Genomic DNA, 23,012 nt, shown 5'->3' on the forward strand with positions numbered 1-23,012 from the left:
CCCACCCTCTCCCTACCCTCTCCCCTCCCCCACCCTCTCTCTCCCCTCCCCCCACCCTCTCCCCTCCCCCCACCCTCTCTCTCTCTCCCTCCCCCTCCCTCTCTCTCCCCTCCCCCACCCAATTCACAATTCACAATTCAAATCGCTTTATTGGCATGATAAGTTACATCTTATGTTGCCAAAGCATCAAAATACATTATGGTTTAGCACATAAACGCAGTTCTATTCATACAGTGTATAAACAGGTATATCCCTGAGTGTATAAATATACATTCGCATTGTTTATATATATTCTTTTCTTAGTTTACTGGTTGTCCCTCTGTTCATGGCAAGCTGTAACATAGTGTGCCGCCAGTGTTATACAGCTTCTCTCCTCTCCCAGTAGGAATGGGAGTTTTGGTTGTCATTCAGATTTCTGAAATCAGGGCATATTTGTGAGAATTTTTGGTCGAAATTCTCCTGATGCCCTGATATTTTCCACAAGCTGTGAGGAAGTGCATCTCTGTCTCCACCACTCCCTGACTGCAGTGAGAGCATATCCTGTCTCTCTTGGCAGCCTGGTCTGCCTGTGTCTGCCTTTTTCGATCGCTAGGCTATGTTCGCTAAGTCTGTACCTTGTCAAGGTTCTTCTCAGTTTGTTATCCTTTACCATGGTCAGGTAATCAGCTATGTTGTATTGTCTGTTTAGGGCCAAGTAGCATTGAGTTTGCTTTGGGTTTTTGTTGTTTCTGCCCAATATGTCAGATATTTTTCCTTTTGCTTAGCGACGATTGTGTTGGGTCGAATTCTTTGTGTTACCCTGTCACTGTCCTGGGCTGGTTATTGTTAGTATTGTTAGTAGTTACTTCACTGAGTCCCAGGGCTAGTTGACTGAGGGTATTCTTCTTTATGGTCAGCTCTTGGCATTTCAGGGCGTCGTAGTGATAGCATTGGGGATTGCTCATTTGTAGGTGATTCCAAAATTTGGTGGCTCTTTTTTGGATAGTGATTATTAATGGATATTGGCCTAGTTCCGCCCTGCATGCATTGTTTACTGTTTTCCTTTGAGTCCGGAGGATACTTTTACAGAATTCTGCATGTAGGATCTCAATTGGGTGTTTGTCCCATTTTGCGAATTCTTGTTGAGTTAGCGGTCCCCATACTTCACTACCATAGAGTGCAATTGGTTCAATTACTGATTTGAAAATTTTGAGCCAAATGCTAATTGGGATATCTCCCCTCCCCCACCCTCTCTCTCCCCTCCCCCCACCCTCTCCCCTCCCTCTCTCTCCCCTCCCCCCACCCTCTCCCCTCCCCCCACCCTCTCTCTCTCCCCTCCCCCACCCTCTCCCCTCCCCTCCCCCACCCCTCACTCTCTCGCTCCCCTCCCCCACCCACTCTCTCTCTCCCCTCCCCACCCTCTCCCTCTCACCCCTCCCCCACCCTCTCTCTCTCTCCCCTCCCCCACCCTCGCTCCCTCCCCCACCCTCTCTCTCTCTCCCCTCCCCCACCCTCTCTCTCTCTCTCCCCTCCCCACCCTCTCTCTCTCTCTCCCCACCCTCTCTCTCTCTCTCTCTCCCCTCCCCCACCCTCTCTCTCTCCCCTACCCTCTCCCTCTCTCCCCTACCCTCTCCCTCTCTCCCCTACCCCACCCTCTCTCTCTCTCCCCTCCCCCACCCTCTCTCTCTCTCCCCTCCCCCACCCTCTCTCTCTCTCCCCTCCCCCCTCTCTCTCTCTCTCCCCTCCCCCACCCTCTCTCTCTCTCTCTCCCTCCCCCACCCTCTCTCTCTCTCCCCCACCCTCTCTCTCTCTCCCCTACCCTCTCTCTCTCCCCTCCCGCACCGTTTCTCTCTCTCCCCCCTCCCCCCACCCTCTCTCTCTCTCCCCCTCCCCCCACCCTCTCCCCCTCCCCCCACCCTCTCTCTCTCCCCCTCCCCCACCCTCTCTCTCCCCCCACCCTCTCTCTCCCCACTCTCTCACTCCCCCTCCCCCACCCTCTCTCTCTCTCCCCCCTCCCCACCCTCTCCCCCCTCCCCCACCCTCTCTCTCTCTCCCCCCTCCCCCCACCCTCTCCCCCTCCCCCCACCCTCTCTCTCTCCCCTCCCCCACCCTCTCTCTCTCCCCCTCCCCCTCTCTCTCCCCCCTCCCCCCACCCTCTCTCTCTCCCCCCTCCCCCCACCCTCTCTCTCTCCCCCTCCCCCCACCCTCTCTCTCTCCCCCCTCCCCCACCCTCTCTCTCTCCCCCCTCCCCCCACTCTCTCTCTCTCCCCCCTCCCCCCACCCTCTTTCTCCCCCCTCCCCCACCCTCTCTCTCCCCCCTCCCCCACCCTCTCTCTCTCCCCCCACCCTCTCTCTCTCCCCCCTCCCCACCCTCTCTCTCTCCCCCTCCCCCACCCTCTCTCTCTCCCCCTCCCCCTCTCTCCCCCCTCCCCCCACCCTCTCTCTCTCCCCCCTCCCCCCACCCTCTCTCTCTCCCCCCTCCCCCCACCCTCTCTCTCTCTCCCCCTCCCCCTCCCCCCACCCTCTCTCTCTCCCCCTCCCCCCACCCTCTCTCTCTCCCCCCTCCCCCACCCTCTCTCTCTCCCCCTCCCCCACCCTCTCTCTCTCCCCCCTCTCTCTCTCCCCCCACCCTCTCTCTCCCCCTCCCCCCACCCTCTCTCTCTCCCCCCTCCCCCTCTCTCTCCCCCTCCCCCCACCCTCTCTCTCTCCCCCCTCCCCCCACCCTCTCTCTCTCCCCCCTCCCCCCACCCTCTCTCTCTCCCCCCTCCCCCCACCCTCTCTCTCTCCCCCCTCCCCCCACTCTCTCTCTCTCCCCCCTCCCCCACTCTCTCTCTCTCCCCCCTCCCCCCACCCTCTTTCTCCCCCCTCCCCCCACCCTCTCTCTCCCCCCTCCCCACCCTCTCTCTCTCCCCCCACCCTCTCTCTCTCCCCCCTCCCCCACCCTCTCTCTCTCCCCCCTCCCCCCACCCTCTCTCTCTCCCCCTCCCCCTCTCTCCCCCTCCCCCCACCCTCTCTCTCTCCCCCCTCCCCCCACCCTCTCTCTCTCCCCCCTCCCCCACCCTCTCTCTCTCTCCCCCCTCCCCCTCCCCCCACCCTCTCTCTCTCCCCCTCCCCCCACCCTCTCTCTCTCCCCCCTCCCCCACCCTCTCTCTCTCCCCCCTCCCCCACCCTCTCTCTCTCCCCCCTCTCTCTCTCCCCCCACCCTCTCTCTCCCCCCTCCCCCCACCCTCTCTCTCCCCCCTCCCCCCACCCTCTCTCTCTCCCCCCACCCTCTCTCTCCCCCTCCCCCCACCCTCTCTCTCTCCCCCCACCCTCTCTCTCTCCCCCCTCCCCCCACCCTCTCTCTCTCCCCCCTCCCCCCTCTCTCCCCCCTCCCCCCACCCTCTCTCTCTCCCCCCTCCCTCTCTCTCTCCCCCCACCCTCTCCCCCCTCCCCCCACCCTCTCTCTCTCCCCCCTCCCCCCACCCTCTCTCTCTCCCCCCTCCCCCCACCCTCTCTCTCTCCCCCCTCTCTCTCTCCCCCTCTCCCCACTCTCTCTCTCTCCCCCCTCCCCCACCCTCTCTCTCTCCCCCCTCCCCCCCTCTCTCCCCCTCCCCCCACCCTCTCTCTCTCCCCCCTCCCTCTCTCTCTCCCCCCTCCCTCTCCCCCTCCCCCCACCCTCTCTCTCTCCCCCCACCCTCTCTCTCTCCCCCTCCCCCCACCCTCTCTCTCTCCCCCCTCCCCCCACCCTCTCTCTCCCCTCTCTCTCTCCCCCTCCCCCACCCTCTCTCTCTCCCCCCTCCCCCCACCCTCTCTCTCTCCCCCCTCCCCCCACCCTCTCTCTCTCTCCCCCCTCTCTCTCTCTCCCCCCTCCCCCACCCTCTCTCTCTCCCCCCTCCCCCCCTCTCTCCCCCCCCCTCCCCCCCTCTCTCCCCCTCCCCCCACCTCTCTCTCTCCCCCCTCCCTCTCTCTCTCCCCCCACCCTCTCTCTCTCCCCCCTCCCCACCCTCTCTCTCTCCCCCCACCCTCTCTCTCTCCCCCCTCCCCACCCTCTCTCTCTCCCCCCTCTCTCTCCCCCTCCCCCCACCCTCTCTCTCTCCCCCCTCTCTCTCTCTCCCCCCTCCCCCCACCCTCTCTCTCTCCCCCCTCCCCCCACCCTCTCTCTCTCCCCCCTCCCCCTCTCTCTCCCCCCTCCCCCTCTCTCTCCCCCCCTCCCCCTCTCTCTCCCCCTCCCCCTCTCTCTCTCCCCTCCCCCACCCTCTCCCCCCCTCCCCCACCCTCTCTCTCTCCCCCCTCCCCCCACCCTCTCTCTCTCCCCCCTCCCCCCGCCCCCCTCCCCCCACCCTCTCTCTCTCTCCCCCCTCCCCCACCCTCTCTCTCTCTCCCCCTCCCCCACCCTCTCTCTCTCTCCCCCCTCCCCCCACCCTCTCTCTCCCCCCTCCCCCCACCCTCTCTCTCTCTCCCCTCCCCCCACCCTCTCCTCCTCCCTCTCACCACCTCCCTACCCCCTTCCTCCCTCTCCCCTTCCTCCCTCTCCCCCTCCTCCCCCCTCTCCCGCTCCCTCTCCCCTGCCCGAGCCCTCATCCCCCGCTCCAATCCCTCTTTCCGCCCCGGGGCCCGGGCCTCGGCACCTGGATGAACGCATTCCCTCGGCCGTCACCCTGATGCCGTTGGCCGAGGCGAACACCCGCAAAGACATCGCCCAGCCGAGTCCAGCGCCCCGGTCAGCTCGAGGTCCGCAGCCGCTGTTCGGCCGCAGGCCACAAAGCACCAGAGCCCAGCGCCGGCGATGGCTCCACGGAGTTCCGTGCCGCCCCACGCACTGACATGGCCCCGCCCTCCTGAGCTGGCTTGAAGAGCGCCGATTGCGGCTGTGAGAGACGGCCGGCGGGCCCGGTTGCCGGGGTAACCCTTCCCGCTCTCCAAGCCCCGCCCGAGATCAGCACTCCCGAGAGCCCCGCCCCGCCCCCCCCAGCCCGAGCCGAGCGGGGAACAGAGACGCCGCGTTTCAGCTGCTCCTGCTGCGCGCGCACCCTTTACTAAGGTAGTGCCGCTCGGCTGAGGCCCGCCCCTCCAGCCTTCACAAAGATGGCGGCGATCGGGGGCCGCTTGTTGACTGGGGCCGGGAGGTGCCTCGCTCGGGCGTGGGTGCGGAGGAGAGGCCGAGGCTTCGAGGCCTACCTGGAAAAACGGGGAAAGGTAGGAAAATTAATGAGATTAGATAAAAGATTTAGAAAGTAATTAACTTTAAAAAAAATAATATGTATTTTAAAAGCAACTTTTTTGAAAGACGCAGAAAGCGGGAAAAAGAAAGGAAAAGTTTGGAATCAAGATGGCGGCGACTCACCTCGGTTCAGAACGATAAGGCCCGCCCACACACGCACCGATTGGTCGACCGTCAGGTCACCAAAGCGTAGGATTGGTCAATCGTCCCGTCACTCGACCGTAGGAGGGCCCAGGAACACCGGCGTACGAATTGGTCGACCTCGAGGTCACTCTGTCGCTAATGAGCGGATAATGAGATGCTAATGACCGGAATTTTGAACGTTTTTCGGATACCGCGGGCGCGATTTTCGTCCGGCCGAAACGTAAATACGCTTACCACCGTTTCGGAAAGGTAAGCTTTCTTTTGACGTAATGCACGCGTAGGTACGCTCTATAAACTTTCGAGCGCATAGCCGGACAGACGCACACGGACACAGACAGACAGAAGGACAGACAGACAGAAGGACAGACAGATAGACAGACAGAACGATCCGTTATATATATACATATATAGATAGATAGAAGATAGATAGAAAATAGAAGATAGAAGATCGATAGATGTACATAATTCACTTTAACCTAACTGTATGTATATAACTTACCTGTTTGGGCCGTTGCCCCCTTTAAGAACGCCGACGTGACACGCTGACGTCACGTCGCGCATCACGTGACCACCCAAGCGCGGGAAAACGCGGCCGAGCGTGATGACGTCATCACGCTCTCCACAGGACTGCGGACTCAGGTCCTCGTGGCGTCCCCCGTTGGGACAAGACCTACCTGCTGGCTGTCCTGCATCCATCTGTATCGTCGCTGTATTTTCTGCATTAAAGAACTTATTTATTGTTCTCCTGAAGTCAAACTCGATTATTTAGTAGTCATTCGTCCGATACCTACCTAGGTGAACACGAACTGCTACATTGGTGACCCAACGACGTGAGTACGGAGAGCTCATCAATACCTACATTGGTGAACCCGTATCCGTGAACGTTTTTCACGGAAGCAACGTGCAGCCTGAACCTCGTCTTCACAGAAGACGACCGACGAACAAAAGACGAACAGCAACCGACGAACACCAGTTCCTACATTGGCAAACCCGTCTTTGCAAACGTATTCGCAAAGGAAGCGCAGCCTGGAGGTGATCCCGTTTTTCACGGACAAAACGCAGCCGGACCCCGATTTTTGTGAACAATTTTCACAAAAGCACGCCATGGAAGCACCAACCATTCTGCTGTCGCTACCGCAAGTCAGGGAGAAACAACCGCCCTCGTGCTTTGTAAAGGTAGAAGCCCTGTTCGCCGAGAACATCGATGCGGCGCAGACCACGCACTTGCTTACGGTCTCCGTATTCGACTTTTCTACCGCCACCGCCGGGTCGTCCGCCTCTACGTCCAACGCAACAGCAAGTATAAATCTCTCCAAGCGCGGGGTACAGCATGTTCGGGCCCACAAGATCGGAGCGCGCCCTGTGGGGATACCACGAGGACTCACCCCCGCGAAACACGAGGACTCGCTCCTCTCGAAACACGAGGACTCGCTCCTCTTGCAACACGAGGACTCGCTCCTCCCGAAACACGAGGACCCATCCCTCGCGAACCACGAGGACCCATCCCTCGCGAACCACGAGAACCCATCTCCTTGTGAAACACGAAGACTCATTCCTCGCCGACGACGCACCAGCCCGTCAGCCTGCTGGTTGTGTTACCTACCACACTTTTCGGCGAGACAAGAAGCGTTACCGCCTTCTCGGCAGTTTTCCTCTACCGAAATCTACAACAATTAGAACCGTTGCCGCCCTTTCTCCAGTTTTCTCCAACAAACGCAAACATCCACTGACGCTGCAAAACATCGAGGACGGGTCCAACGGGCATCCCGCGGCTGCAATCAGCCACGTGAAAGTTGCTGTCCTCACCGATCACTGATCAACGCAGCTACTTTTCACCCTCCTTTGTGTTATCGTCGTAGCACTATGGCACGCACCGTTCCGTGCGTTCCAGCCTCCCGAAGGTTTCGCTCACCTGTCGGCGAGTTCACCGACCTCGCCTGTGAAGTCCTTCTGGATCGCTCGTTTGGCGTTCCTGCAGAGTTCGTCAGAACAAGGACTTGTTTCAACAGCAACAGAGCCATCGCCCGCGTCCACCCAACCTGCCTGTCACTCTGACAAGGCCTGCTGTTTCGCACGTCTCCACGGTCCTTCGCCTGACGGATACGTTTTATTCGCCACGACGTGCGTAAGGATCCGCTTACGACCAGCATCTTCAGACCCTGGCCCGCCAAGTCGAGACAGCACGCCCAGCCGAGACCACTAGCTCGTCAGACCATCTCATCTTTGGACTTTCGTTAAAGCAAATTCTGGGGGGCGCATGTGGCGGTGCCACCGGGTGTCCCTTACATATATAATGTACATAATTCACTTTAGCCTAACTGTATGTCTATAACTTACCTGTTTGGGCCGTTTAACTTACCAGTTTGGGCCGTTGCCCCTTTAAGAACGCGACGTGACGCGCTGACGTCACGTTGCGCATCACGTGACCACCCAAGCGCGGGAAAACGCGGCCGAGCGTGATGACGTCATCACGCTCTCCACAGGACTGCGGACTCAGTCCTCGTGGCGTCCCCATTGGGACAAGACCTACCTGCTGGCTCTCCTGCATCCATCTGTATCGTCGCTGTATTTCTGCATTAAAGAACTTATTTATTGTTCTCCTGAAGTCAAACTCGATTATTTAGTAGTCATTCGTCCGATACCTACCTAGGTGAACACAAACTGCTACATTACACTACATCAAACGCACTACCCTAATCGACCCTCCTTGTTACCTCCTCAAAAAATTCAATCAAGTTAGACACGACCTTCCCTTAACAAATCCATGCTGACTGTCTCTGATTAATCCGTGCCTTTCTAAATGACACTCCTGCAGCGATGTCCTGGGGCTGAGATGATTGGCCCCCAACAACCACAACCATCTTCCTTTCTGCTGGGTATAACTCCAGCCAGTGGAGGGTTTCCGGCCCCCCAATTCCCATTGACTTCAGCTTTACTAGGGCTTCTTGGTGCCACACTCGGTCAAATGCTGAATTGATGTTAAGAGCAGTCACTCTCACCTCACCTCTTTAATTCAGCTCTTTTGTCCATGTTTGGACCAAGGCTGTGATGATGTCTGGAGGCAGTCACTCTCCCCAATACCAGCTGTGACCACAAGGGGGCTCCAGAGGGTCGGATTCCAACGCGCAGGCGCTGACAGCCAGCGCAAGGCGCGCCGGGAGGTGTAGTCCACCAATGGGGAAAAGCGATGACTACAACTCCCGGCATCCTCTCTGCCTTGCTCTGCGTGCTGACGTCGCCCCCGCCCCGGCCACGCAGGGCAGCGACGTAGGGATCAGCGCCGCAAGATGGCGGCGGCGGCGGCGGAGAGCCTGGAGACGGCGGCGGAGCACGAGCGGATCCTGCGGGAAATCGAGAGCACCGACTCGGCCTGCATCGGGCCGACGCTGAGGTAGGCGAGCGCGGGGCCCGGTCCGGGGAGGGTGGGTGAGGAGAGAATTTAGCTGAATCCAGGCCACAACAGCGCATGACAGAGGCCCGGGGGCGGGGCTCTGGGGACCGGGCCCGGGGACAGAGGGCGTGGTCTTGGGGACGGGGGCGTGGTCTTGGGGACAGGGGCGGGGCTCTGGGGGCGTGGTCTTGGGGAGACAGGGGCGGGGCCTTGGGGACAGGGGCGGGGCCTTGGCGACTGGACCGACACCCCCTTGCCCCATGGACCAGACCCTCACCGTCGCCTTCGGGGACCAGACCCTCACCGTCGTCCTCGGGGACCAGACCCGCACCCCCATGGACCAGACCCTCACCGTCACCCCCATGGACCAGACCCTCACCGTCGCCCTCGGGGACCAGACCCTCACCGTCGTCCCCATGGACCAGACCCTCACCGTCGCCCTCGGGGACCAGACCCTCACCGTCGCCCTCGGGGACCAGACCCTCACCGTCGCCCTCGGGGACCAGACCCTCACCGTCGCCCTCGGGGACCAGACCCTCACCGTCGCCCTCGGGGACCAGACCCTCACCGTCGCCCTCGGGGACCAGACCCTCACCGTCGCCCTCGGGGACCAGACCCTCACCGATGCCCCCGGGGACCAGAACCTCACCGTCGTCCCCGGGGACCAGACCCTCACCGTCGCCCTCAGGGATCAGACCCTCACCGTCGCCCTCGGGGATCAGACCCTCACCGTCGCCCCCGGGGACCAGACCCCCACCGTCGCCCCCCGGGGACCAGACCCCCACCGTCGCCCCCCGGGGACCAGACCCTCACCGTCGCCCCCGGGGACCAGACCCTCACCGTCGCCCCCGGGGACCAGACCGTCACCGTCGCCCCCGGGGACCAGACCCCCACCGTCGCCCCCGGGGACCAGACCCTCACCGTCGCCCCCGGGGACCAGACCCCCACCGTCGTCCCCGGGGACCAGACCCCCACCGTCGCCCCCGGGGACCAGACCCTCACCGTCGCCCTCGGGGACCAGACCCTCGCCCCTTCCCCCGGGGACCAGACCCTCCCCCCGGGGACCAGACCCTCCCCCCGGGGACCAGACCCCCCCCTCCCCCCGGGGACCAGACCCCCCCCTCCCCCCGGGGACCAGACCCCCCCCTTGCCCCCGGGGACCAGACCCTCGCCCCTCCCCCCGGGGACCAGACCCTCGCCCCTGCCCCCGGAGACCAGACCCTCGCCCCTCCCCCCGGGGACCAGACCCTCGCCCCTCCCCCCGGGGACCAGACCCTCGCCCCTCCCCCCGGGGACCAGACCCTCCCCCCATGGACCAGACCCTCCCCCCATGGACCAGACCCTCACCCTTCCCCTGGGGACCGAACCCCACCAAGTAACTACCCAACTGGGCACCATACAGCTGTAGTTGCCTTCTCACCCAGCCCGGGACCTCCCAAACAGACAGTAGCTGCTTCCCGTCACTCGCCCAGACAGCGTTTCGTGTCCCTAACTGGGGACCACATGAGGGTTAATACTCCCGGGGGAGGGCGGGTGGATAGATATATCCTGTCAATAATTCAGTCTGGGGAGGGGCAATGAGGTGTAAATACATATTGAATAGTTAAGTTCCACCAATTGTTACAGATTGCAAAAAAAGCGAGTGCATTCCTGCGTGTGTACAATTCTTGGGCATGTCAAAGAACAATGTGATCAGTGAAACTATAAACTGAACGTCTCCCTGTTCTGGATTGTAAGTTTTATCCCTGATGTTGACAGTGGTTTGGGGCTGGGGGAAGTGAGCTATGAATCGGCGGGGAAGTGGTACAAACTGAAGGATGAGAGGGAACAGCAGTCACTGAGGGGTGATCCATGTCTACAGCAGCACCAGTGACTATTGACACCTGGGCTGGCAATAACTCAGTTTAACAATGTGACCTATTTTGAATTTGGGCCATTGAAAAAGGTTGATTTTGAGCTGTGCTGGTTAGATGGGTTATAAAATAAGACTCACTTCTATTATAAATTGGCGTTGATAGCGCGTTCTTTTTTTGTGGGGACACAGGACGGTGTATTGATCTTTTATGTGTCAGCTGTGGCTCAGTGGGCAGCACTCCTACCTCGGAGTCAGAAGGTTGTGGGTTCAGAGTCCCACTCCAGGGACTTGAGCACAAAAATCTAGACTGACCCTCCCAGTGCAGTGCTGAGGGAGTGCTGCACTGTTAGAGGTGCCCCCTCTTCCCTCTCAGGTGGATGTAAAAGATCCCATGGCACTGTTTCAAAGAAGAGCAGGGGGAGTTATCCCCAGTGTCCTGGCAAATATTTATCCCTCAATCAACATCACTAAAAAAAAAACACCGGATTATCTGGTCATTATCACATTGCTGTTTGTGGGAGCTTGCTGTGCGCAAATTGGCTGCCGCTTTTCCTACATTACAACAGTGACCACACTTCAAAAAGTACTTCATTGGCTGTAAAGTGCTTTGGGACGTCCAGTGGTCGTGAAAGGCGCTATATAAATGCAAGTCTTTCTTTCCTGGAAGTGATGAAGTAAGCGCTGGGTGGTGACTATTGCCCCCACCTCCCCCTACTGCCAGACAGTGTGAACGCACTGTAGCAATTGTGAGTGACTGCTCTTGTACTCTGTGAAGCCTATTCTCAGTGTGGGGACTGTGACTGCCAGTCCGGTCCCATGAATTGGGACCATGCTGTCATCTGTCATTGTGTTTAAAGAGACGTCGACTTTAGATCTTCAACAGAGCTTCCTTGTTTGGCTCGCAAATGTAGGTGGTACGAATCAAGCTCCAAACGCACGGATCCTGAAAATAACGTACGGATATGCAAAAAAGGAGGGTGAGAAAGCCCCACCAGATAGATTGTGTAACCTCCCCAATCAGCAGCAACCCACCAAGGTTACTACAACTACATCTCCCGCCCCCGAGACCTGTATCACCAAACAGGACATGAGCAGCAATGTCACTGGAACACCATCACCTCCAAGTCACACATCATCCTGACTTGACGTATATCTCTTATCGTTCATTGTCACTCTGTCAATAACTTGGAATTCCCTACCGGGTGTCAGCCATGGATCAGTGGGTAGCACTCTCTCTCTCTCTCTCTCTCTTGCACGTCCGAGTCAGAAGATTGTGGGCTCGAGCCCCAGCTCAGAGACCTGAGCACATAATCAAGGCTGACGCTCCCAGTGCGGTGCTGAGGGAGTGCTGCACCGTCGGAGGTGCCGTCTTTCGGTTGAGACGTTAAACCGAGGCCACGTCTGCCCCTCTCAAGTGGACGTTAAAGATCCTATGGCACTATTCGAAGAAGAGCAGGGGAGTTCTCCCTGGTGTCTTGGCCAATAATGACCCCTTAAAGCTGAGGAGCAAATCCCAAATAGCAAAAAGTACCCGCGTGGAGCAAAGAGTGAGTCAGTAAGGGAGAGAAAAAGAGCTTGCGTTTGTTTATATGTCATCTTTCATGTTTAATGGACGCCCCAAAGCACTTCACAGCCGATACATTATATCTGACATGCAGTCTCTGTTGTTATTTAGGTTACCAAGGTAGATATACTGTGCATAGTTTTGGTCTCCTTATCTGAGAAAGGATATACTTGCCTTAGAGGCGGTGCAACAAAGGTTCACTAGATTGATCCCTGGGAGTGAGAGGGCTGTCCCATGAGGAGAGATTGTGTAGAATGGGCCAATACTCTCTGGAGTTTAGAAGAATGAGAGGTGATCTCAGTGAAACATACAAGGTTCTGAGGGGGATTGACAGGGGAGATACTGAGAGGCTGTTTCCCCTGGCTGGAGAGTCTAGGGATATGGAGATCGGGCGGGAAAGTGGAGTTGAGGCTGAAGATCAGCCATGATCTTATTGAATGGCAGAGCAGGCTCGAGGGGCCATATGGCCTACTCCTGCTCCTAATTCTTATGTTTTTATGTTCTTTATTTTCTAAGGTGCTTTACTTGTCATTCGGCATACGTACATTTGTTGGCCAATCTGCTGTGACTTTGCACATAGGTGCAATCATTTCAATTCAATTCAATTTTATTTGTCATATATGCAGCAGACGTGTGTACTGCACAATGAAATGTTGATTTTTACGAGTCATAATAATCATAAGTGTTCTCTTCAGGTGAAGTGGGGTTAGAGGGCAGAGGTTAATTGGACCAGGGCAGAGGTTAATTGGACCAGGCACACAAGGCATAATTCAGTCCCTCATTTCTAAGTCATGCTTTCCTTATTTTTGCAATTCCACTGTGAATTCTTACGCCGACCTTCTGCCAGTGCCTCGCTGGTGGGAGGGTGGAATTGCAGCGTTTAAAAGAAAGACTTGCATTTTTATAGCGCCTTTCACGACCTCAGGTCGTCCTAAAGTGCTTTACAGCCAATGAAGTACTTTTTGAAGTGTAGTCACTCTTGTAGTGTCGGGAACGCAGCAGCCAATTTGCGCACAGCAAGCTCCCACAAACAGCAATGTGATGATGACCAGATAATCTGTTTTAGTGATGTTGGTTGAGGGATAAATATTGGCCCCAGGACACCGGGGAGAACTCCCCCTGCTCTTCTTCAAAATAGTGCCATGGGATCTTTTACGTCCACCTGAGAGAGCAGACAGGACCTTGGTTTAGCGTCTCATCCGGGGGACGGCACCTCCGACAGTGCAGCACTCCCTCCGTACTGCCTAGATTATTGTGCTCAAGTCTCTGGAGTGGGACTTGAACCCACAACCTTCTGATTCAGAGGCGAGGGTTCTGCCAACACATAGGTAGTGTGGCATTACAACAATGGACAGACAAAATTACAATGGAAAAAGTTGACCAGAAGTTTGCAAAGATGCAAGAGTTTTAATGTACACACATATACACACACCAGAGGACACAGATTTAAGATAACTGGCAAAAGAGCTAGTGGTGAGATGAGGAGAATTCCTTTTTTTACGCAGCGAGTTGTTGTGATCTGGAACGCGCTGCCTGAAAGGGCGGTGGAAGCGGATTCAATAGGAACTTTCAAAAGGGAATTGGATAAATACTTGAAGGGGAAGAATTACAGGGCTCTGGGGAAAGAGCGAGGGGGTGAGTGGGACGAATTGGACCGCTCTTTCTAAGAGCCGGCACAGGCCCGATGGGCCGAGTGGCCTCCTTCTGTGTTGTAAGATTCTATATCCAAACTACTTGGTGCATTTTGTTGAGTAATCCTCCCATCAGATTTCATACAGTGAAGGACATGGGGCTCTTTTCAGACCTGCTGACTGACATACACAGTCGTTCTGCTCACTCAGAGGATTCCCAACCACACCCTAGCCACAACCATACACTTCTGACGTCTCCACCTAGTTTTCTGTAAAATGTGCAACCCCTGTAACTACTGCGACAGGATTATTGAGGTTTGATGTTAATACTTGAGGGGTGAGTGTTGGGCGTGACAATGGGAGAACTCCCCTGCTGTTCTCAGAATAGTGCCGTGGGACCTATTGCTTCCACTGGAACAGATGGGCAGCACCTCGGTTTAACGCCTCATCCGAAAGACGGCTCCTCTGACAGTGCTGCACTCCCTCCGTACTGCACTGGAGCGCCAGCCTAGATTATGCGCTCAAGTCTCTGGAGCGAGGCTTCAACCCACGGCCTTTCTGAGAGTGGCGCCACTGAGCCTGACTGACACTGCTTCTGTACCTTTCGGATAGTGCTGCCAGTTAAAGGGATTTCCTTATCACCAGATCTACCCATGGGCCCGAAAGTGTAGGAAATCTGACTGCCAGTGCAGTCCAGAAGTGGGGTAAGAGTTTTAAATTTCCCCTTGCAAGTCACTCCTCTACTGGCCTCCTGGGTTTAGGTACAGACCAGAATGGCGCAGGTTCACTCTGTGCTGAGTTACATTTTCTCAGCTCTGATCTCCTTCATTTGGCTTCAGCACCTCTGTGTTCTCTGGTAGAGAGAAAACGGGGAATTACAGACCGGTAAGCCTGACATCGGTAGTGGGGAAAATGCTGGAGTCCATTATAAAAGATGTAATAGCAGTGCACTTGGAAAACAGTGACAGGATCGGACAAAGTCGACATGGATTTACAAAAGGTAAATTGTGCTTGACTAATCTACTGGAATTTATTGAGGATGCAACTGGTAGAATAGATAAGGGAGAACCAGTGGATGTGGTGTATTTGGACTTTCAGAAGGCTTTCGATAAGGTCCCGCATAAGAGATTAGCGTGTACAGTTAAAGCACATGGGATTGGGGGTAAGGTACTGACTTGGATAGAGAACTGGTTGGCAGACAGAAGAAAAGAGTTGGAATAAACGGGTCTTTTTCCGAGTGGCAGGCAGTGATTAGTGGGTACCGCAGGGATCGGTCCTAGGACCCCAACTATTCACAATATATATTAATGATCTAGACGAGGGAACTAGATGTAATATCTCCAAGTTTGTAGACGACACAAAGCTGGGTGGGTGTGTGTGCAGTGAGGAGGATGACGAGAAACTCCAGGATGATTTGGACAGGTTGGGTGATTGGGCAGATGCATGGCAGATGCAGTATAATGTGGATAAATGCGAGGTTGTCCACTTTGGTGGCAAAAACAGGAAGGCAGATTATTATCTGAATGGCAATAGATTGGGAGAAGTGGAAGTGCAACGAGACCTGGGTGTCCTTGTGCACCAGTCGCTGAAGGTAAGCATGCAGGTGCAGCAGGCGGTTAAGAAGGCAAATGGTATGTTGGCCTTCGTAGCGAGAGGGTTTGAGTACAGGAACAAGGATGTCTTGCTGCAGTTGTACAGGGCCTTGGTGAGACCACATCTTGAGTATTGTGTGCAGTTTTGGTTGCCTTATCTGAGGAAGGATGTTCTTGCCATGGAGGGAGTGCAGCGAAGATTCACCAGACTGATACCTGGGATGGCAGGAATGACGTATGAGGAGAGATTGGGTTGATTGGGCGTATACTCACTGCAGTTTAGAAACTTATAAAATTCTAACAGGACTAGACAGACTAGATGCAGGAAGGATGTTCCCAATGGCGGGGGAGTCCAGAACCAGGGGTCACAGTCTAAGGATAAGGGGTAAGCCATTTAGGACAGAGATGAGGAGGAATTTCTTCACCCAGAGAGTGGTGAACCTGTGGAATTCTCTACCACAGAAGGCAGTTGAGGCCAATTCATTAAATATATTCAAGAAGGAGTTAGATATATTTCTTAAGGCTAAAGGGATCAAGGGATATGGGGAGAAGGCAGGGACAGGGTACTGAATTTGGATGATCAGCCATGATCTCATTGAATGGTGGAGCAGGCTCGAGGGGCTGAATGGTCCACTGCTGCTCCTGTGCTCCGATGACTCGAGATGTGGGGAATGAACTGTACTGCTCATTACTCACATCTTCCAAGTACCACACCCTCTAGGAGCAGACGTCCTTTACTGCTTCGTGGAGAGGTTCCAGTTAAAAAAGATGTCGAGCAACTCTGAACAAAAAGTTCTTACTGCAGCCTTCACGGAAACTCATACGGTTTTATAAACTCTTCCTGTTTCTTATGTTGCGAGTACTACAATTTGAATTGCTCAACGATATATTTGCAGTTTTTTTTTTGATATGTGCTAAACAATCTCTCATTGCTGTTGCAAATGGGCAGTCAAGGCAAAGTATGGTCTTGTTATATATTTCCATTATAAGTTCCGATTTTATGATGGAACCATAATGACACCCTTATGCCAGTGGTGGCGCTGCAGAGCCCCATAAAAAGAAAGACTTGCATTTATATAGCGCCTTTCATGATCACTGGACGTTCCAAAGCGCTTTACGGCCAAAGAAGTACTTTTTTTTTTAAGTGTAGTCACTGTTGTAATGTGGGAAACACGGCAACCAATTTGCGCACAGCAAGCTCCCACAAGCAGCAATGTGATAATCACCAGATAATCTGTTTTAGTGATGTTGATTGAGGGATAAATATTGTCCAGGACACTGGGGATAACTCTCCTGCCCTTCTTCGAAATAGTGGCCTGGGATCTTTTACGTCCACCTGAGAGGGCAGACAGAGCCTCGGTTTAACGTCTCATCCGAAAGATGGCACCTCTGACAGTGTAGCGCTCCCTCAGCACTGCACTGGGAGTGTCAGCCTGGATTATTGTGCTCAAGTCTCTGGAGTGGGACTTGAACCCACAACCTTCTGACTCCGAGGCGAGAGAGTGCTACCCACTGAGCCATGGCTGTCGAAGCAAAATTAGACTCTTTGGAGGAGATAGACTGACTCCACTTTGCTCCGGAATGCATTCAGGCTTTGACTCTGGGTTTACCCTAACATTTCACGGCGTCAGTAAGAAGGAAGACCACTTTGCACCGATGCCACAGTTGTAGTCAAAGTGAAGAGAAGGTACCAGTTGATCTTGCAGCCAGTAAAGCAATCAACTTCAGAAAAATAAACAACACTCCACTTGCATGCGAGCCCGCATTATCGTTTCCCGAAGTGAAGCAGGATTGACGAGCTTGTAAAAATATATCCTGAACAATTTCGTAAGCGCAGCCGAACGGGATAGTCCATATTGAAGAGGTGGCTGAGTGCCAGTTGCAATCCTTTAATGAGTAAATTACACCACTCGCTTTAGGAATGCCAGACAGCAGTGATGCACTCTCCCACTTTTATGTTTTAATTTCAGTGGCACACTTTCAAGTCTCAACAGATAATTGAGCCCTGCCTTTGCCAAAAGCCTAATTATTACTGCTCCAGAAAGAGCTAATGCTTGTATTGCCTTGTTTGTATGAATCTAGATTAAAGGCATCACCGCCCCTCCCCTCCCCTCCCCTCGAAAGGCACTTTACCCCACCACAGTAATTCCGGCTTTCGAAACGCGCAGGTCCCACGCCATCGCCATTCGCTGTCACCAGCAGTGCAATTCCCAAGCACCCGAGGGCAGCCGAACCTGCTTTTTCCTGTTTCCCGAGCCGCCATTGGAGCGCTGACCTTCGCTGAAGGAGCCGCCGCCCGCCATTGGCTCAGTGGCGGCATTCCCGCCTCCGAGTCAGGAGGCCCAGGGTTCGAACCCCACTCCCGACAGCCCCGGCGAGTGGCGACCGGAGCTCCGGCTCGGAATTCTGGATTGGCATCCAGCGGGATGCTAGCGTCCGGTGGGAATGGGTGGCCTCCCACCCTCCTGCCATATGGTGATTATACCTCTGGTGACGGCCGCGGAAACAGTGTTCACATCCCGGCCCGTCGGCCTGTGAATCCTCCCACGCCTTCAGACTGCTCCCCAAGGGAAGAGTGTGACGACACGAAAACAACTGAAGGAACTGAGCCGGTCCAGAACGTTGCTGTGCTTGCAAGGTGATGTGAGGGTGCTGACCCAGCCAGCTAGTATTGCATTCTCCAGTCTCCAGTTCCCTCGCGACATGAGGTTCTCCCCAAGCTCGTGGTCCTGATTTGGTCTCTGATGGACCTACATGAACCAGGCCACGGTATAAATGGGGGAGATGGCTGCTCTCCCGAGACTAGAAGAAAGATGTTGAGACAGAATTGCTGATGGACGCAGTCCCACGAGGATATTCTGATGTTGTGGGGTTGTTGAGATCCTGCTCTTTGTTGAGATGTGCTTTTTGTCTCCGACCTATTCTGGGTCTTGGAATTCAAGCTTTTGAAACCCAATCTTGACCTCTAACTACTTGTTTTCTCCCATAAACCACTCATTCTTCCTCTTCCTTAGTTTTGTCCTTAACAACTGTTGGAGGCAGTCTGCATACAGCTGCTATGGCACCATGAAGTTCTGTCTGTAGCTTAATATTTATAGTCCTGAACTACCGACCTAGAGATCGCAAGTTCAAATCAACCACATTGCTGTGGGTCTGGAGTCACATATAGGCCAGACCGGGTAAGGACAGCAGATTTCTTTCCCGAAAGGACATTGAGTGTGGTTTAATGGTGAGGGCAAATTGGTTCTATTTCAATCCAGTGGAGGAGGAGGAGTTCTTCATTTAACAAAATACCTAGCTGTGTGAAAAAGGATTGCTATGTCTGTTAGAAACCCCGTCATTTAAAAAATTAATTCACGGGATGCAGGCGTCGCTGGCAAGGCCAGCATTTATTGCCCAGCCCTAATTGATCTCGAGAAGGTGGTGGTGAGCCGCCTTCTTGAACCACTGCAGTCCGTGAGGTGAAGGCACTCCCACAGTGCTGTTAGAATCACAGTCATAACGGCACAGAAGGAGGCCATGCGGCCCATCGAGTCCTTGCCGGCTCTCTGTGGAGCAATTCAGTCAGCCCCATTCTGAAGAAAACAGGAATGGTAGCACAGTGGTTATCTTACTGGACTCGTACTCCAGAGGCCTGGACTAATGATCGAGAGACAAGAGTTAAAAAAAAAAACTAGTATCAGTAATGGTGAACCATGAAAATACCGGATTGTCGTAAAATCCCACCTGGTTCACTCATGTCCTTTAGGGAAGGAAATCTGCCACCCTTACCCGGTCTGGCCGAAATGTGACTCCAGACCCACAGCAATGTGGTTGACTCTTAACTGTCCCTCTGAAATGGCCCAGTGAGCCACTCAGTTGTCCGCTCCGAAAAACTGCAGCAGTTCAAGAAGGCGACGCACCACCACCACCTTCTCAACGGCAGTTCACACAAAAATCACACACAGAAACCCCACAGTGCAGATAGAGGCCATTTCGGCCCATCGAGCCTGCACCGACACATATCCCACCCGATCCCCGTAACCCCTACACCAACACATATCCCACCCGATCCCCGTAACCCCTACACCAACACATATCCCACCCGATCCCCGTAACCCCTACACCAACACATATCCCACCCTATCCCCGTAACCCCACATATTTAATCCCCCTAACACTAAGGGTCAATTTTTTTTATCATAGCCAATCAACCTAACCCGCACATCTTTGGACTGTGGGAGGAAACCGGAGCACCCGGAGGATGGGCTGGGCAGTTAGGGATGGGCAATAAATGCTGGCCTTGCCAGCGACGCCCACATCCCGTGAATAAATCAAAGAAAACTTGTATTGTCAGCTCAGTCCAAACTGCTGCCAGATTTCTCCTCTCATTTAAAATGTACCCACTCTTGTATCTAGGCCATGGTTGTCCAGTAGAAATCGCTGACTAGCCGCTAGCACTGTTTTAGCTAACTGCACTTGGTGGTCTTCAGCGAGTTGGCATGGTACCATTCTCCGTGTGTTGGTACCCTCGATGGCCTCCAAATCACTGAAACACCGGCACTTCGTTTGCTCCCTAACTCATCTGGTCTTTGTTAATGAAAAGCATTGCGCACAGATGAGGCAGGACATCTTTATGTCCCCTTATCTCCAGTCTCGGTCTCAGTGACTTGTTTTCTATCCCTGGTAAAGAACGTTTTGTATAAGACTTTCTTGTTTAATGAGCATTAACCCTTTCCTAGCATTCAGTCATGCTAATTTTATTTTGGGGACACAGTTAAGATCATTCTTAGGGCACAGTGTAGAGGGAGCTTCACTCTGTATCTAACCCGTGCTGTACCTGCCCCGGGAGTGTTTGAAGGGACAGTGTAGAGGGAGCATTACTCTGTTTCTAACCCGTGCTGTACCTGCCCTGGGAGCGTTTGATGGGGCAGTGTAGAGGGAGCTTTACTCTGTATCTAACCCGTGCTGTTCCTGCCCTGGGAGTGTTGTTGGGACAGTGTAGAGGGAGCTTTACTCTGTTTCTAACCCTTACTGTAACTGCCCTGGGAGTGTTTGATGGGACAGTGTAGAGGGAGATTTACTCTGTATCTAACCCGTGCTGTACCTGCCCTGGGAGTGTTTAATGGGACAGTGTAGAGGGAGCTTTACTCTGTTTCTAACCCTTACTGTACCTGCCCTGGGAGTATTTGATGGGACAGTGTAGAGGGAGCTTTATTCTGTATCTAACCCGTGCTGTACCTGCCCTGGGAGTATTTGATGGGACAGTGTAGAGGGAGCTTTACTCTGTATCTAACCCGTACTGTACCTGCCCTGGGAGTGTTTGATGGAATAGTGTAGAGGGAGCTTTACTCTGTATCTAACCCGTACTGTACCTGCCCTGGGAGTGTTTAATGGGACAGTGTAGAGGGAGCTTTATTCTGTTTCTAACCCTTACTGTACTTGCCCCGGGAGTGTTTGATGGGACGGTGTAGAGGGAGCTTTATTCTGTATCTAACCCGTGCTGTACCTGCCCTGGGAGTGTTCGATGGGACAGTATAGAGGGAGCATTACTCTGCAGTCAGAATCAGGGGAATTTATAATGGGGAACAAAGAAATGGCAGACCAATTAAATACATACTTTGGTTCTGTCTTCACAAAGGAGGACACAAATAACCTCCCAGAGATATCTGGGAACATCGGGCCTAATAAAAAGGGAGGAACTGAAAGAAATCAGTATTTGTAGGGAAATGGTGTTGGGGAAATTGACGGGATTGAAGGCCGATAAATCCCCAGGGCCTGATAATCTGCCTCCTAGGGTACTTAAGGAAGTGGCCCTAGAAATAGTAGATGCATTGTTGGTCATCTTCCAAAATTCGATAGACTCCGGAACAGTACCCATGGATTGAAGGGTAGCTAATGTTACCCCACTATTCAAAAAAGGTGGTAGAGAGAAAACGGGGAATTACAGACCGGTAAGCCTGACATCGGTAGTGGGGAAAATGCTAGATTCCATTATAAAAGATGTAATAGCAGAGCACTTGGAAAACAGTGACCGGATCGGACAAAGTCAACATGGATTTACAAAGGGTAAATGGTGCTTGACTAATCTACTGGAATTTTTTGAGGATGTAACAGGTAGAATAGCTAAGGGAGAACCAGTGGATGTGGTGTATTTGGACTTTCAAAAGGAGTTCGATAAGGTCCCGCATAAGAGCTTAGCGTGTAAAGTTAAGGCACATGGGATTGGGCGCAGGGTATTGACTTGGATAGAGAACTGGTTGGCAGACAGAAAGCAAAAGTATAGAATCTTCAGGCGAGACAGAGGGGGGGTGGTAAAAGAGGAGGGGGTGTCGCAATATTAATTAAGGAGTCAATTACTGCTGTAAGGAGGGATGATATATTAACAGGTTCCTCTAATGAGGCCATATGGGTTGAACTTAAAAACAAAAAGGGGGCTAGCACTTTGCTGGGAGTGTACTATAGGCCCCCAAACAGTCAGGGGGAGATAGAGAAACAGATATGTAGGCAAATAATAGTGGGGGATTTCAACTACCCCAATATTAACTGGGACAGTCAGAGTGTGAAAGGCTTAGAGGGTGCAGAATTCTTAAAGTGCATCCAGGAGAGCTTTTTGAGCCAGCATGTAGAAGGTCCAACAAGAGAGGGGGCGGTACTGGACCTAATTCTAGGGAATGTGGCCGGGCAAGTGGTAGAAGTGTTAGTAGGTGAGCATTTTGGTGATACTGACCATAACTCGGTGAGATTTAAGGTAGTCATGGAAAAGGACAAGGATGGACCGGAAATAAAGGTTCCAAATTGGGGGAAGGCCGATTTTAATATGATAAGGCAGGATCTGGCCAATGTGGACTGGGATCAGCTACTTGAAGGAAAATCCACATCAGAGCAATGGGAGTCTTTCAGAAAGGAAATAGAGAGAGTACAATGGCAACATGTTCCCGTAAAGGTAAAGGGTGGGACCAAAAAGCCCAGGGAACCTTGGATGTCAAGGGATATACGAGAATGGATTGGGAAAAAAGGGGGGCTTTTGGCAGATACAAAGGACTAAAGACAGAGGAAGCCCTAAAGGCGTATAAAAAGTGCAGGGGGATACTTAAAAAAGAAATTAGGAAAGTGAGGAGGGGCCATGAAATAACACTGGCGAGCAAAATAAAGGAAAATCCTAAGGTGTTTTATAAGTATATTAAGGGTAAGAGGATAACTAGGGAGAGAGTAGGGCCCATTAGGGACCAGAGTGGCAAGCTGTGTGTAGAGCCAGATGATGTAGGTGGGGTTTTAAATGAATTTTTTGCATCTGTGTTCACTATGGAGAAGGACGATGTGGACCTAGAAATCGGGCAGGGGGACCGTGATATACTTGAACATATTAGCATCGAGAGGGAGGAAGTACTAGCGGTTTTAGCAGGCTTAAAAGTGGATAAATCCCCAGGACCGGACGAGATGTATCCCAGACTACTATGTGAGGCAAAGGAGGAGATTGCAGGAGCTCTGACACAAATTTTCAGAACCTCTCTGGCCACAGGGGATGTGCCAGAGGACTGGAGAACAGCTAACGTAGTACCATTATTCAAGAAGGGTAGCAGGGCTAAACCAGGGAATTACAGGCCAGTGAGCCTAACATCAGTGGTAGGGAAATTATTGGAAACAATTCTGAGGGACAGAATTAGTCTCCAC

The 23,012-nt window shown here is 53.9% G+C and overlaps 1 protein-coding gene across 2 annotated transcripts in view; it reads left to right on the forward strand.

Annotated features, from left to right (window-relative positions):
* The first annotated feature begins 8,579 nt into the window (after positions 1-8,579).
* Positions 8,580-23,012, forward strand: part of LOC147123782 (exocyst complex component 6B-like) — an 860,046-nt gene continuing 845,613 nt past the window's right edge. The window contains exon 1 of one of the 2 annotated variants that reach the window (XM_085975948.1): positions 8,580-8,717. In XM_085975948.1, the coding sequence (XP_085832074.1) occupies positions 8,614-8,717 (104 nt within the window). In that variant the 5' untranslated portion in view covers positions 8,580-8,613. The remainder of the gene's footprint in view (positions 8,718-23,012) is intronic. The other variant, XM_085975954.1, reaches the window with a different exon arrangement.

The sequence above is a fragment of the Somniosus microcephalus genome, chromosome 2, assembly GCF_052327205.1.
Source record: "Somniosus microcephalus isolate GS21.2 chromosome 2, FLI_Smic_1.0, whole genome shotgun sequence".
In the NCBI taxonomy this organism is placed as follows: domain Eukaryota; kingdom Metazoa; phylum Chordata; class Chondrichthyes; order Squaliformes; family Somniosidae; genus Somniosus; species Somniosus microcephalus.